General features: G+C 41.7%; 1 protein-coding gene across 14 annotated transcripts in view; it reads left to right on the top strand.

The window, feature by feature from the left end:
• Positions 1-14,333, top strand: part of LOC141754859 (sodium bicarbonate cotransporter 3-like) — a 49,597-nt gene that overhangs the window by 27,055 nt on the left and 8,209 nt on the right. For 8 of the 14 annotated variants that reach the window (XM_074614261.1, XM_074614253.1, XM_074614262.1 and 5 more), the window contains 11 exons: positions 3,742-3,857; positions 4,610-4,767; positions 5,815-5,902; positions 6,014-6,160; positions 6,559-6,665; positions 8,551-8,725; positions 10,546-10,679; positions 10,785-11,030; positions 12,241-12,346; positions 12,548-12,709; positions 14,053-14,166. In XM_074614261.1, coding sequence (XP_074470362.1) covers positions 3,742-3,857; positions 4,610-4,767; positions 5,815-5,902; positions 6,014-6,160; positions 6,559-6,665; positions 8,551-8,725; positions 10,546-10,679; positions 10,785-11,030; positions 12,241-12,346; positions 12,548-12,709; positions 14,053-14,166 — 1,553 coding nt within the window. The remainder of the gene's footprint in view (positions 1-3,741; positions 3,858-4,609; positions 4,768-5,814; positions 5,903-6,013; positions 6,161-6,558; positions 6,666-8,550; positions 8,726-10,545; positions 10,680-10,784; positions 11,031-12,240; positions 12,347-12,547; positions 12,710-14,052; positions 14,167-14,333) is intronic. The other 6 variants (XM_074614254.1, XM_074614264.1, XM_074614266.1 and 3 more) reach the window with 2 other exon arrangements.

The raw sequence follows: 14,333 nt of genomic DNA, 5'->3' as shown, positions 1-14,333 counted from the left end.
TTCTCCATCTCCTACTTCTCAGTCAAGGTGTTTCATGTAAGACCTGTTAGAAGGGATGTCCCAATCATGTTTACTTTTATGTTTTGTTACTGATCAGTCATTTAATCTTGGTTATCTGCTAATGCTATTATAAGTATAAGGTAGCTACCAGGGCTGTCAAAGTTAACGTGAATTCGTTTTAACGCCACGATTTAGATTTTTAGGTTGTAGTGGGCAGTGTCAGTTTTAAAGCTAGAATGAAAGTTCTGGCATCATACGAAACTAAAAAAACTAAGGAATCCATTCGTACCAATTGTGTCATGTTAGCTTGTCAAGAAGGAGGCTAAATAACGCTCCAAACTTTTGCTAAATTTTGGCGAGGAAAAAGTGGCATGCCCACTTTCAAAGGGGTCCCTTGATCTGAAAATGGGTTGTATGGGTACCCACGAGTCTCCCCTGGGTTTCTGGACAATGTTTGTCACTGTTTTGTGTTGTTAATTGATTTCCAATAATATATATATATATACATACATACATACATTTGCGTTAAGCAATCATATTTGCCCACTCCCATGTTGATGAGAGTATTGAATACTTGACAAATCTTCCTTTTTAAGGAACATTTGAACAGATGAAGAAGGTGATTAATTTGCGATTAATTGTGATTAACTATGGACAATCATGCGATTAATCACGATTCAATATTTTGATCTATTGACAGCCCTAGTAGCTACTATTATAGAGTTGCACAGTACAAATTTAACCTCAAGGAGGCCGACATTAAAATCAGTAAAGCCAATCCAGATATCCTTGATATCTTCACCAAGGAAATGTAACTTGCATCAGTGCTTTCCTATTATTTTAAATAGAGGAGTGTCGGTATGAATCTGTTGTGACTAAAGGCTACGGACAGGATTTGCAGAGCATCTCTATATTCCTATCATGAATACAATAAGAACATTGAGGGAAAAACATACCTTGGTCCCAGACATGGATCTTGCAGATAGGCTTGGGACATCCCTAGCTGTTAAGTCCTCATGTTTTTGTTATGCTGTATGACGCAGATACGTGTCTTATCCCCGGGTGACCGCCCCACTTTAAGCACACAACGATATAAACGTCATGCAACTTGTGCTTTTCCCATTGCATCTGTTGGCACCCATGCTCTTCCTTCTCATCAATTCCTAAGTATAAACATTCTTTTACCCGATTAAGAGTAGCGAGGGCAACGGGTGCCAGCAGAATGGCTAAATATAAGACCAGGGTGGGTGTATTGGTACTGTGTGTCCTATCATATTGGCACCGGCGGTGACTTTTTGTTCTTCCCAAACCAAGCCTTGTCAGTTTATTATTAGACTGACTTGCGTTTCAGCGCGTGCGTCTGTGTTTGTCTCACTCTGGGAATGGCTCCATTTCAAAGTACGGGTCATTAGAAGCAGCGATCGCTTGGTGGGAGCTGAATCTGAAAGGTTGAGGCAGTCTTATTATAGCTGAGGAGCTTCTGTAATTGTACCCCCCCTTCTAAGAAAATACAAAGTATTTCCCAAGAAGCAAGCGTGCTGACAACAGTGTGTGGGTTGTTATTCAGAGGGGGGGTTTTAAGCCTTCATCATCACAGTTTAATAACACTGTAGGTTGTTAACTGCTCTGTTGTACAACCTTGATTTAAAAGAGCTAAACTGTGATATATAGTGTTAGACAGTAACATGCCCTTAATGTTTCATTTAGAGCAATTAGTCTGGATGAGTAACAGGTTAATGATGAGTAAGGAAATGATTCTAGTCAACGATGCTATGATTTATATGTTGTGTAATGAATAATGATATTGAGTTGACCTGAATGGTTTTGAGGCTATTTATACTCTTACATGCCACAGACCCATTGACTATGAAGTCATGGGTGTAAAAAACCTGTACACGGGCCATGCAGGGTATCACTAGTACACACGTTCCATGTTACTCTGGGCCCTTTTTTGAGAGCTTTTCAAATCTTAAGCATTTCTCTTTGTCAGTTTTATGACATTTAAAGTCATTGCATAAGCCCTGTATGTTTACGACCGCTTGTAATCTCGGAGTGTTTGTACAGCATAATGTGACAGAACTGTAGATTACCAACACTAGATCAAGCTCAGATTAGATCAAACTATAGATTCAATGTCATTATTTCACCTTAAATCAAAAGTCCCAGTCCCATATGAATGAGGCAGCGCTATGACGCCACTGTTTAAAAGGCTAGCATGGGGAAGCATTCCAGGGCTTAGCCTTCCTGAATGAAGTACGTTGGCGAACGCAAACCTAAGCTAATCCCTCCCTTATTCCAAGAGGCTTTGCCTGGTATGCGAGCAATCATGCTCCTGTTCAGCAGTCCCAGCTACCCAGCATCCACTGGGGTTACTCCAGGGTACAGTTCAAGGGTATGGATCACTGGCCGGACCACATGCTGGTAGAAATAGCACATTTAAAATTTGATTTTGGGAGATTATTGTAGATTAGAATGCACCATATTGCTTAAGCCTTTATAAATGTGTTTCGTTTGACGTTGGCTTTTATTACTTCCTGATGGCGAAATGAGAAATGTGTTGATGTAGAAACAAAGGAAAACCTGGTAAAAGAAATGCTACTTCAGAATTTCGGAGGATAGTATTCAAATGCTATCCTTTGATTCAAATACATGACTCCCCTCATTTCATCTCCAACCCTCATGTCACCTCAAGTGCTAGCGTTTCCTGTATCTGGTATGGCTCAAAATTGCATAAGCAATGTTGAAGTGTGCAGCCAATTATGCACAGAAATACCCCAACTTCAACACTTGAAGGTGATGAAGTCTGAGGAAGGTGAACTGTCAGGCATATCAAACACATCCCCTCACATTTTAGCTCAAGGCTGACACAAATTCAAGCTAAGCAGGACTGACTTAAGCACCAGAGTAATGAGCTCAACAGAAGGGGGGGGGGCAAATAGGAACAGTGTTTTGTGAAATATATCGTCTTCCCTGTGGAGAGACATCACAGTGTTGCAGCTCTGTTCCAAATCACCACATCTAGTAATGGTTGTAATATGAATATTGAAATATTAAAGGGGACATATTATGCTCATTTTCAGGCTCATACTTGTATTTTGGGTTTCTACTAGAACATGTTTACGTGCTTTAATGCTCAAAAACACATTATTTTCTCATACTGTCTGTCTGAATATACCTGTATTCCCCTTCTGTCAGAAATGCTGCGTTTTAGCGCCTGTCTCTTTAAGACCCGTGACTCCAGAAGGTTGAGAACAACTGTTCTAACCATTGTTATAATGAGCCAGCATGTGACATAGGAAGGGGAGACAAATCTGAATGGTTGTTGAGTCACATGTTTCCTGATCTAGGCTGCCCACACAAAACTGACTGGGTTGTCTTATTTCTCAGTTTGTGGGTTGGTAGGCACTCAAGCCATAAGTGAGTTTTTCATGGTATGTCCCCTTTAAACAGCAAATCCAAATACCCGCCTGTGAAATTGCATCTCTTTTGATGAGCCCATGCCATAAAGTAGCAGTCTATCACAGATGAAAATACCCTTGACATTAATTTTCCAGTTGCTCAAAATTAAAATCTGAGTGGAGAGAAAAATGAAAGATAAATATCATTTAATAATGAAGTCAGAAATGGCATTTCATGGTGAATCACGTTGCTATTCTCGACCAGTCTTTGCTTTCAAAGTACCAACAGTTTCTGTCACCACTTTGTCTCTCATGCCCCTTCCTGTTCCCCTGTCCCCCCCAGGACCACTGGTGTCTCGGAACTCTGTCCCGAACAACCTGGATGGGCACAAGCCGATGGAGAGGAGACCTTCGAAAGTAGGGGTCAGTAGAGAAAGCAGCAGTGTCGACTTCAGCAAGGTAACCTAACCACAGTACTGAGCACAGAAACAGTCCATCATGGTGGAGGGGCCCATGAGATCATCAGTGTCTTTCTTCAGCTTCTGGACTTCCACAGACATGTCAATGGTCTGTGTTGAAAGCTGCCTGTGTGAGAGCCACCATCACATACCCATCGGCCCTTTTCTTCTGGGCTCAGTAAGAGGCATCTTCAGTCATTGCTTTGCCTGTAATTGATCAACGAAGTAAAAGTCTTCCACAGTTATGTAACTGTGTTTAGCTTTGAAAATTCCTCCCTCGCTTGGCCTCCATTCATCCTACCATTTTGTACCTCATCCACAAAAACAAATGGCAGACTGCCATAAGTACTTATCATTATAAAACCATCCATTATGACTGCCAAAAACTAAGGTGCAGTGTTTATGTGAGTCAGAGGATACAAAAGAAGGATGAAGGCACAGTCTTTTCTTCACAGTGATAAAGAAATCGTTGCCATGCTCAGATCTGTATTTAGCGTTGCACATATTTATTCAGGAACACGATAAGACGGCAACGGACAATCTTTGCTCAGTACTTAGTCGTTTATGTAGCTCCTAACTTGCCTTATCTTTCATTCGTTATCCAAGCGACCTGCTGCCATCCCTTTACATTCCTGCTATCTGTGTTTGCATGTGTATTCCTGTAAGCTAGTCCCTCATTCCTTCTCTCTGTTTATTATTAGTATTTGTTTGTTTATCTGATTTCTTTAATTTCATTTGTTCCATTGGTTTCAGGTGGACATGAATTTCATGAAAAAGATTCCTCCGGGTGCCGAAGCCTCCAACGTACTGGTGGGAGAAGTGGACTTCCTGGAGAAGCCTATAATTGCCTTTGTACGACTGTCCCCCGCGGTCCTGATCACAGGCCTCACAGAGGTGCCGGTGCCCACGAGGTACAATCATTTGGAATTGAATGAAATTATGATGGAGACTTTTAAGACTCCAGAAACTCCGACTCTGATAAGTTATTACGCTCCAGCAGCAACTTAAAGCAAACTGACAAAGTCCTTTGTAAAAGCCCCTGTTCACATGGGACTAATATAACCTGGGGATTTACTGTGGTTCTGACGACAGTAAATCTCTGTCCACAACCTTGTTTTCCTTCTCTGTAATCTCTACAGTAACACGACTAAGAGTCTGTCAAAGTCTGTAGTCACGCAAGTGGTCCTGTGAAGCTCTAATGCTCATCACACACCAGACACAAAATAGTGGCTTTGGAAAATAGAAAGTCTACTTTAGTTTTCTTTTATACTGACAAATTAGGGCTGTCAAAGTTAATGTGATAATAACGCATTAACGCAACTTGCAAATTTGAGTTTGTAGCGGGCTCAGTTTTAAAGCTAGAGTAAAGGTACTGGCATCCTATGAAACTCTTAGGTACATTTTGAACTGATAAAAAAAAGTGTGATTACATTGTGATTAAACGTGATTAACTATGGACAATCATGCAATTATTTGCGATTAAATATTTGAATCGATTGACAGCGGTATTACAAATATTATTTTCTTTGTGTATATATTGGGGCGAAAAAGTTAAATTTGGCTTCAGCATGGTACATGAGGCCATACACTTTACTGCAGACAATTTCACTGTATTTCACTTATCAACAATGGCAGGAACGTGCCAAGAAACATAGCAATGTGTCCGCAGAGGCAGGGGAGAAGACTGCTCGCTCACAAACATGGATGTTAACAATGTACATATATAAAAAAAATTAACTGGCTGATGATATGTCAGTTTTATGAGGAAGAAAATGCATTCAACATGTTTATTATCCTCAAAGATACCCACAATGCATTTTAGTGAGAAACAATGATGATTTAACGGTTGACAAGAGCAATTCCACAGGGTACCTTTTAAGTGAATGTGTGCTGTTGTGATTCGTATTGAGGTCAGTGTTATTCGTGGAGTATCTCATGATTATTTGTCTTGTTCAAAGGTTTCTTTTCCTGCTTTTGGGTCCTCACGGCAAAGGGCCTCAGTACCATGAGATTGGTAGATCTATGGCCACACTAATGACAGATGAGGTGAGAAAGAGAAAGATTGATCCTTTTTGTAACTTGTTATTTCAGTTTGACATGTCCTAAAACTGATCTGCTTCAGACATTTAATAACTCCTTATAATATTCGTTATGTAGATTTTCCACGACGTGGCATACAAGGCCAAAGACCGAACGGATCTGCTGTCGGGGATAGACGAGTTCCTTGATCAAGTGACTGTCCTGCCTCCTGGAGAATGGGACCCTACGATCCGGATTGAGCCCCCCAAGAATGTCCCGTCTCAGGTTAGTGGTTCTCTCTGTCAAATATTGTTGAATGTGTACTTAATGAATAACACATCCAAAGGTGTGTCTGTTTTACATATATGAAAATCAAATATCATGTACCACAAACAGACATTTTCCTGGGAAGTACTGGTGCAGAGATCATTAACCAGCTGCATACCAACACCCTTACTACTGTAGACCTCACATACTGTATTTAAGTCTGGTCTCACAAACAGTAACTTAGAAGTTTTTGTTGACTTTCTGCATGTGTATTTCTGTACATCACACTTTACTTCATACAACTATAATCACAGTGAGAGTGCCCCCTTATGGATTTAAAGCATCATGACAGCAAAGGAATTGTATGCAACGACATTATATTTAAATGTCCTGACCTGACCTGACCTGACCTGCAGATGAAGAGGAAGAGACCGTCCCAACCCAACGGCTCTGCGTCTCCAGCTGGAGAGCTGGATAAGGAAGAGGACAACCACTCAGGGCCTGAGCTGCAGAGGACCGGGAGGTGAGTGATAATTGGAACTTACTCACTCCAGTAATTTTTCAATTAATATCACTTGTGTTAGAAAACATGTTGATAAAGATATATTTGAGAATTAAAGTGTGTCCTATTTGAATCCACAACTTCATTAGCACAAGTAGGCATGTTTAATACATCATGTATATTATATTGAGACAAGTGCTTCTTGTTAACAAGAGCTGCAGGAGAAAACTCATCAATCCCCTTCTGGATCAAAAACCCTCTAATTTCTGGCTTTTGACTTCAGTGGGAAAGGTTACAATCGGCATTCATTCCAGGGACAAATGACTCAGTAGCAGTAGTCACGGGTATTTATCTGCTCCAGCAATTTCTGGCACTTTCGTTGTCATCTTAACCACAAATTCCATCCGTCTCCGTCCAAGCAGCACTCGAACATCGTTCCAAATTAGTCGGCACCGAGTTTGAAGATAGACTGAATAAATAACAGATATATTAAAAAAAAGAAGTAACCACCGTAACATTTTCACTGACCTCCATGCAGCTTTCTACTTTTTACTAGTCTTACTCACCGGATGTAGACTGTGGGTATACGCTGCTCTGGTGTGAATTTGGCATAAGCCTGCCATTGGCCACCTATTTCAGCCGGCATGCTCCCCTTCCTGCATCCTGCACCCTGTGCTTAGCGCTGCCCTAAGACAATTGTGATTAGTTTAAAGAAATACAAACAAGCCGGAGCGTTTTTTTCCCCCTATACCAGAATAATAATATGTGGAGCCAGACCTTTCTTTAGTGCTGACACAGCGCTGTGGAGATAGGTCCTCACATATCATTAAAGTAGACAAGAATTTGAAAATGTGCAAAATGTAAAATTTCCTAAACTCAACACCACTGTGTGTTTTAGCAGCTCCATACCTACTGTACTCTGTGAACTCAGATGCTGACATTTATGGATTACTCATGCTGATGCTGGGTCTCTGGAGCCCGGGCCACACAGCGAGAGCGAGAATGTGTTTATTTGAAACCTCAGACAAACACACACTCTGCACACATCAGTTGCGAGGCACTGTATTATTTACAGATTCACTCCGCTTTTCACCGCGACTATAAAAGGCTCATGCTATGAGGGAGCTACTGGAGGACAGAGGAGTGCCAGGAAGCGTTAGAGGCTAATGTAAAGAAAGCTATCGGGGGAGCTGTATAGGAGAGACAGCAGGGGGTTGTGGAGGCAGCCAGTAGAGGTTATTCGCAGAGGTGTGGGGGAAAAGGAAATGAAAGAAGACTTCACAGCAGAGCAATTGGACAGGTGTCAGAGGAAAGAGGGGAAGATATACAAGATGTGAAATGGAATCCATCAAAGTAAAGAGAGGCGGACGGCAGAAGTATCACAGTACCATCGAGGTTTTGGGATTGAATTATAAAGATGCATACTCAAGCTTGTGACACTGCCTCAGCATTAACAGTAGCAGTGTTAATACCTTTTAATTAGTGTTAGTTAGTGTAAAAACAGCCTCAACACCTAGTAAATAATCATTATTACAGTTTTACTCACCTTATATTAAGAGACGCTGCATTTAAATAATTCCAACTATAAAAAGAACAACAGGAAGGTTGTGTTAAATGAACACATAACGATTTACAGGGCGTTGGTGTTAAGAGAACAGCAGAACCACTTTGGTTAAATGGCTGCAAACATTTATCATTTTTATTATTCACTTCATAACCATTAAAGCACAGTTGCCTTTTGCACTATTTTTTTTTATTTCATTGGATTTCTGAAATAATCTAACTAAATTAAGTGTGTCCACTTGACTCTTCTCATTACCCCTACTTAACATACTGATGTATTATTATAATTGTGCGCTCCTACTTAAAAGTTCAAACATTAAAAAGGACCTCTCCCCTCCTCCAGGATATTTGGAGGTCTGATCATGGACATCAAGCGGAAGTTACCGTTCTACTGGAGCGACATCAGAGACTCCTTCAGTCTGCAGTGTCTAGCCTCCGTCCTGTTCCTCTACTGCGCCTGCATGTCCCCCGTCATCACGTTTGGAGGTCTACTCGGGGAGGCGACAAAAGGAAACATAGTGAGTCTGAAAGCTTGACACTTAAAAGTCGATACTTGTGTTTTTCATGAACCCAGTGGGAATCAAACCCCACAACTGCTAAGTTGTCTAAGTGCCATGTTGTACCAAGTGAGATAAACAGAACCTAGTACAATTCGACTATCGTATGTGAGTTTATAATTGAATATTGTGAGTCTTTTGTTGTTATGCTATTGTGACTGATTGACAGTGAAACCTCAAGTTCCCCAGAATCCTCAAGTCAAAGCAAAGAAGTCATCTGATGTAAAATGGTCTAAAGTTGTTGTTTCCCTCAAACCAATGTGTGCAACACAAATGCTTTCTTACACCATGTCATTTAACATGTACCACCCATGTTAATGTACGTACATACAGTACATGATATAAGTGTTGAATGCAGATGTGATGATCTGCAGTGCAGACAGTCCATCCCAGTTCATGTAGCCTTTTTCCATACACATGTGCTGGCTTGACTCAACACGGGTCTGCATAGCACAGCAGGGAATTGCATCTTCATTACAACAGGGATACCCACTTGAGGGTGTGTGTAACCATGGCAAAGGAGCGGGTGTAAAACAGTGGATGAACACATTTAATTTCCTATATTGTTCACAATAAAAGTCCCCCATTATGTTTGCTGCTTGTACTCTTCCTCCCTGTATAATTAGTAGACTTGCTAATGCAGTGATAAACACATTTCATTTCCTAAATTCTTATATAATAGAAGCCCTCTGTTATTCTTTTATTTAAAAGCTTTTATTATGAAGCAGCAAAATCAGGAAATGTTGGATTTTCATTTATCAGCAAATTAAAACGACTCCTATAAAGCTGAAAGCGAAACAGTAAAATAAAGCTGATATCTGAAAGTACAAACAGCGATGCAGGAGAGAAACTAAACTTCAAACCAGAGATTCAGTTAGAAGCTACAAAAGTGCTAAGACCTGAACACACACGTCTTTCTCTCTGGTCTCTCAACACACGCTTGTTTGAGGCGGAGTAGGGGGGGTTGTGGTTGGCCGGCGAGACGTCACTGCTATATAGTGTCGCACTTTGGCCCTACTCCAGAGAGTCCATCTAGGGCGCGGCACGGCAGAACTCAGTGCGCTAAAACTGGTAATGGAAATGCAAATCAGCGCGGCACGGTTTGATTTGGTATAGCGAAAAAGTGCCAATGGAAAAGCGAACAGAGAACAGAGAAACACATTTTCTAACTACCCTATTTCATCTTTTCTCTAAAGCAGGTAATTTAGTCTGTCAAGGAACGTCCCCGTAATCTTTCACCCACTTCACCGTGCTATCACATCCTCATTTAGGAGGATGTCTTTCACTGTGAGGTCTTTACTCACTGTCCAAATAGGATATGATGATGATTCAGCCGCCCATGCACTAATCTGTTATCACACTGCAAGCTATATAGTGTCTCTCTTTTTATCGCTCCCCCCCCCCCCTCTCTCTGTCTGCCTCTCTCTCCTTTTAACCCAGATGTCCTTACTAGGGCAGGGACTGTTGGCATAGGCACAGTCTGTGTGCTGGTGTGTGTGATGCGTCTGAGTAAACTCGGCAGGCGAGAGGCTACATACACAGATATGACTGCGGACAAGTCAGCAGGGTGGGAACATTTGTAACAGTTTATCTAGCCTCTCAGACGCAGCCCAGGATGTCTGTTTAATCAAAACTCTCTGTGTTCTGGTCGGGGGGGTCTCTTCTTCACCTCTCTCTTTTCTCCTTCAGTCTTTCCCTCTCTATCCTCCTCTGGGTGGTTTCACCTCCCGCATCCTCCCTTTCTCACTCCCTCACTCCCTCCCTCTCCTGTGTGTCTACAGAGTGCCATAGAGTCTCTGTTTGGGGCCTCGCTGACAGGCGTGGCGTACTCCCTCTTCTCAGGCCAGCCCCTCACTATTCTCGGCAGCACGGGCCCCGTTTTAGTGTTTGAGAAGATCCTCTTCAAGTTCTGCACGTACGTTCAAGCAAGTTTGCCGTTGTTGTGACACGATGCCGAGTCAAAATACTGAGTCTAATTGTCCCTAATGTGTATCCATTCTCCTTTGTCCATCTTTCCCAGTGACTACGGCCTGTCCTACCTGTCTCTGCGGACCAGCATCGGTCTGTGGACGGCCTTCCTGTGTCTGGTGCTGGTGGCCACGGATGCTAGCTCCCTGGTGTGCTACATCACCCGATTCACAGAGGAGGCCTTCGCCGCACTCATCTGCATCATCTTCATCTACGAAGCTCTGGAGAAGCTCTTTCACCTGGGAGAACACTACCCTGTCAACATGCACAACGAATTGGACAACCTCACCATGTATTCGTGAGTACTGAGATTTTAGTTAATTTCACATTTAAGTTTCATTTTTTTTTTTTAGTCCATCTTTTTTTAAACCCCATAACACTATGACGAGGAAAAACTGGCATGGCCATTTTCAAAGGGGTGCCTTGAACTCTGACCTCAAGATATGTGAATGTAAATGGGTTCTATGGGTACCCACGAGTCTCCCCTTTACAGATATGCCCACTTTATGATAATCACATGCAGTTTTGGGGCAAAAAACATGCAGTTGTTTGCATGCAGTACAAATGTGTTATTTTCACCTATTCTAAAATGGTGTATTTGAATATTTCTGCATACTGGGGTCACAGAACAGTCTTAGAATTACATAAATTGGGTATGACTTTAAAGCTGAAACTCTTGTGGATCCAATGAGTCCAATAGTATTCATGTGTGATGATGTTGGTCCCCATAGTAACCATTTCATTGTAGTGAGATCATTTTATAAAACGTGACCTCACTGTATAAAATGACCTGTGGTGACCTCTAGGATAATCACAGCCTCATGAAACTTTATAACCACAAACTACAGAACTAGAGCATTCAGAGGATAGATGGCTTTCCTAGGTAGATTGACAATAAGGGGGTTTCTGAGCAGTTTCCAGAACAGAAGTGCTCACCATCCAATCGCCAAAAAATGCAATTCTTGCAGAAATCTCTAAATGTCAAAAGATTTTGATACCAAATCACAGCATGGCTTTTTCTATGGTGTTCCTCAAGGTCTTGGTGTCTTATTTTGGTATTTTGGAGGAATTATTGATCATTTTTATCAATTCTCGAGGGTAGAAAATGGTTAAATTTAGCACCAAATCTGTTTAACAAATGGTATCAACCCAAAAACTGCTGCGGTATCTTCTGAGACATAATAGAGCATGGGGATGGCCATGTTAAGTGCCAACGGGTGACATAAAGTAGTGTATTGTGCATATAAATAGTATCCCATTAAGATCACACTGCTCTTGTTGCTGACAACTGTAATAGTAGTGGTTAGTAGGAGCTGTTCCCAGTGCATGTCTTCCCCAGAGCTGAAAGGAAAAGTACCCCCTTGCAACTGAGCTAATTTTAAAAACAACTGATGCCAGCAGATTTGCAGCATCCTCTGTTCTTAATTAACTTTAAAACGAACCGAACTCTTTTTCACCTTAAGATAAGCATACGTACTTCGCTCAGCATTTATTCTGTTTGTCCCCAGGTGTCAGTGCTCTCCGCCAGTCAACGCCACAGATCAGGTCGTGCAGCACTGGAACCGGACAGGATACAGCCCAGACTCCATCCCATGGGACAACCTCAATGTTTCGGTGAGACCAGCACACCGTGATCTCCAGTGTGATGTGCAGGAATCACACCCACGCTTGCATGTATAGGATGTGTTGAGCAAAGGGACATCATCAGCCAATATCCTGCTTTGTACATACATTCTCACTCTCACAATAAGTCAGACACATTAAGTTAGTACTGGAACAGCTTACAATACTAACCTAACACTCCTTCTTCTCTAGATGTGTAAGGAACTCCAGGGGGAGTTTGTGGGTGCTGCCTGCGGTCATCATGGGCCCTACATCCCAGATGTTCTCTTCTGGTCCATCATCCTCTTCTTCACCACCTTCTTCCTGTCCGCCTCTCTTAAGCAGTTCAAGACGGAGAGATACTTTCCCACCAGGGTGAGATGTTTGCTACATGTGTTATTGTTATACTACTCTTTAAGGTATAAGATGTCAAATGTATGCATTAAAATGTTTTGCAACACAGTAATCCAGTAGAGACAGAGTTTATTGATATATTTCAATATCAATCCAGCTTACTGTTGTGCTATTAGATGACAAGTGGCTCATGCTAGCCACCAAGCTAATGCGTACGGTAACGTCATAACGTAACAACAAAGTTCATAAAGTTAACAGCGCTGGGCTACCCCCCCGCCATAGTAAGATAATAATAAGTTAATGTTACATTAGTAAATGCTATTTGCGTCTATTTCATTAGAATGAAATTACATAACGTGAATAAACATGACTTCATGTGAACAAAACTGTAAGCTATTTGTTGAGTTGCCTCTTAGGAAAACTAATGCGCCGCTGCTTCTGTTGGGCGGCTGCGGCTCAGAGGGTAGAGCAGGTCGTCCACCAATGGGAAGGTCGGTGGTTCGATCCCCGGCTGCTCCGGTCACGTGTCAAAGTGTCCTTGAGCAAAACCATTAACCCCAAATTGCTCCCAAAAGCTGTGCCATCCTCGTGTGAATGAGTATTTAGATTAGATCGTGATGGGCAAATTTGGATGGCAGCGTATGAATGTGTGTGTGAATGGGTGAAGGCTGATATGTAGTGTCTAGACTAGAAAAGCGCTATATAGACGCAAGTCCATTTACAATTTACCATTCTGTTGACAGAAAAGATTGGGAGCAATAAAGAGTTTGCCTCCTTAGTTCAGATTACATTTTCACTGGCAACGGTTGTTGTTTAACAATGCAGACAACATCTCCGATGATCCCACGCTACCTCACGATGTCATCAAATCCATCTTTTTTTATTGTTTTAATTTAGTCTCCCAGAAATTAGCAGCAGAAATTACAAACTGTGCTCATTTAACACCACAAACGTGGCTTTGAACAACAAAGTACTTTTTATAATACTGGTTAAAATAAAAAAACAAAACTGTAAATTCACATGTGAACAGGGTTGTCTTTCTACTTCTCTGTGCATGCAGTAGTGCGTAGATCGAGCTTAAAGCTTCTCGTGCTATGTAAATGTTTACATTGTGTCAGTCATTAGTATGCAGGAGCGGTCTCATGTACAGAAAGACGATGCCTTCTCCTTGCATCCTCCCACACAGCACCAGCTAGTCTGTTATCACTTGGTCTTCTGTGTAGGCAGGTGCTGCTATTGTTATGCTTTTACTGTTGACATGAATGTAATTATTACTTTGGCGGATCTCGACAGTGACCTGAAGTAAAAGGCTGTGTGTGACAGTAGAAAATAGATAATAACTGTGTTGCTTGTGTGTTGTGTAGGTGCGATCCACTATCAGTGACTTCGCTGTGTTTATAACCATCATGGTCATGGTGTTGGTGGACTATCTGATGGGGATCCCTTCTCCTAAACTGAATGTTCCTGACCGCTTTGAGGTAGGCTTCTATTCCAGCATGTCTCTCTATCTTCATGCATGATTGATGATTATTACTTCCTCCGTAAGGTCAGGTTTAAACATTGTATTTAACATGTTGTATTTAAATATTCTCAAATAATAATGTTACACCTAATGTACTAAACGTAGCCCATCCCTACCTTTTTC

Source organism: Sebastes fasciatus, chromosome 17, assembly GCF_043250625.1.
Source record: "Sebastes fasciatus isolate fSebFas1 chromosome 17, fSebFas1.pri, whole genome shotgun sequence".
NCBI classification, from domain to species: domain Eukaryota; kingdom Metazoa; phylum Chordata; class Actinopteri; order Perciformes; family Sebastidae; genus Sebastes; species Sebastes fasciatus.
The sequence above is the reverse complement of the archived record's forward strand: the minus strand, read 5'-3'. Positions and strand labels throughout refer to the sequence as shown.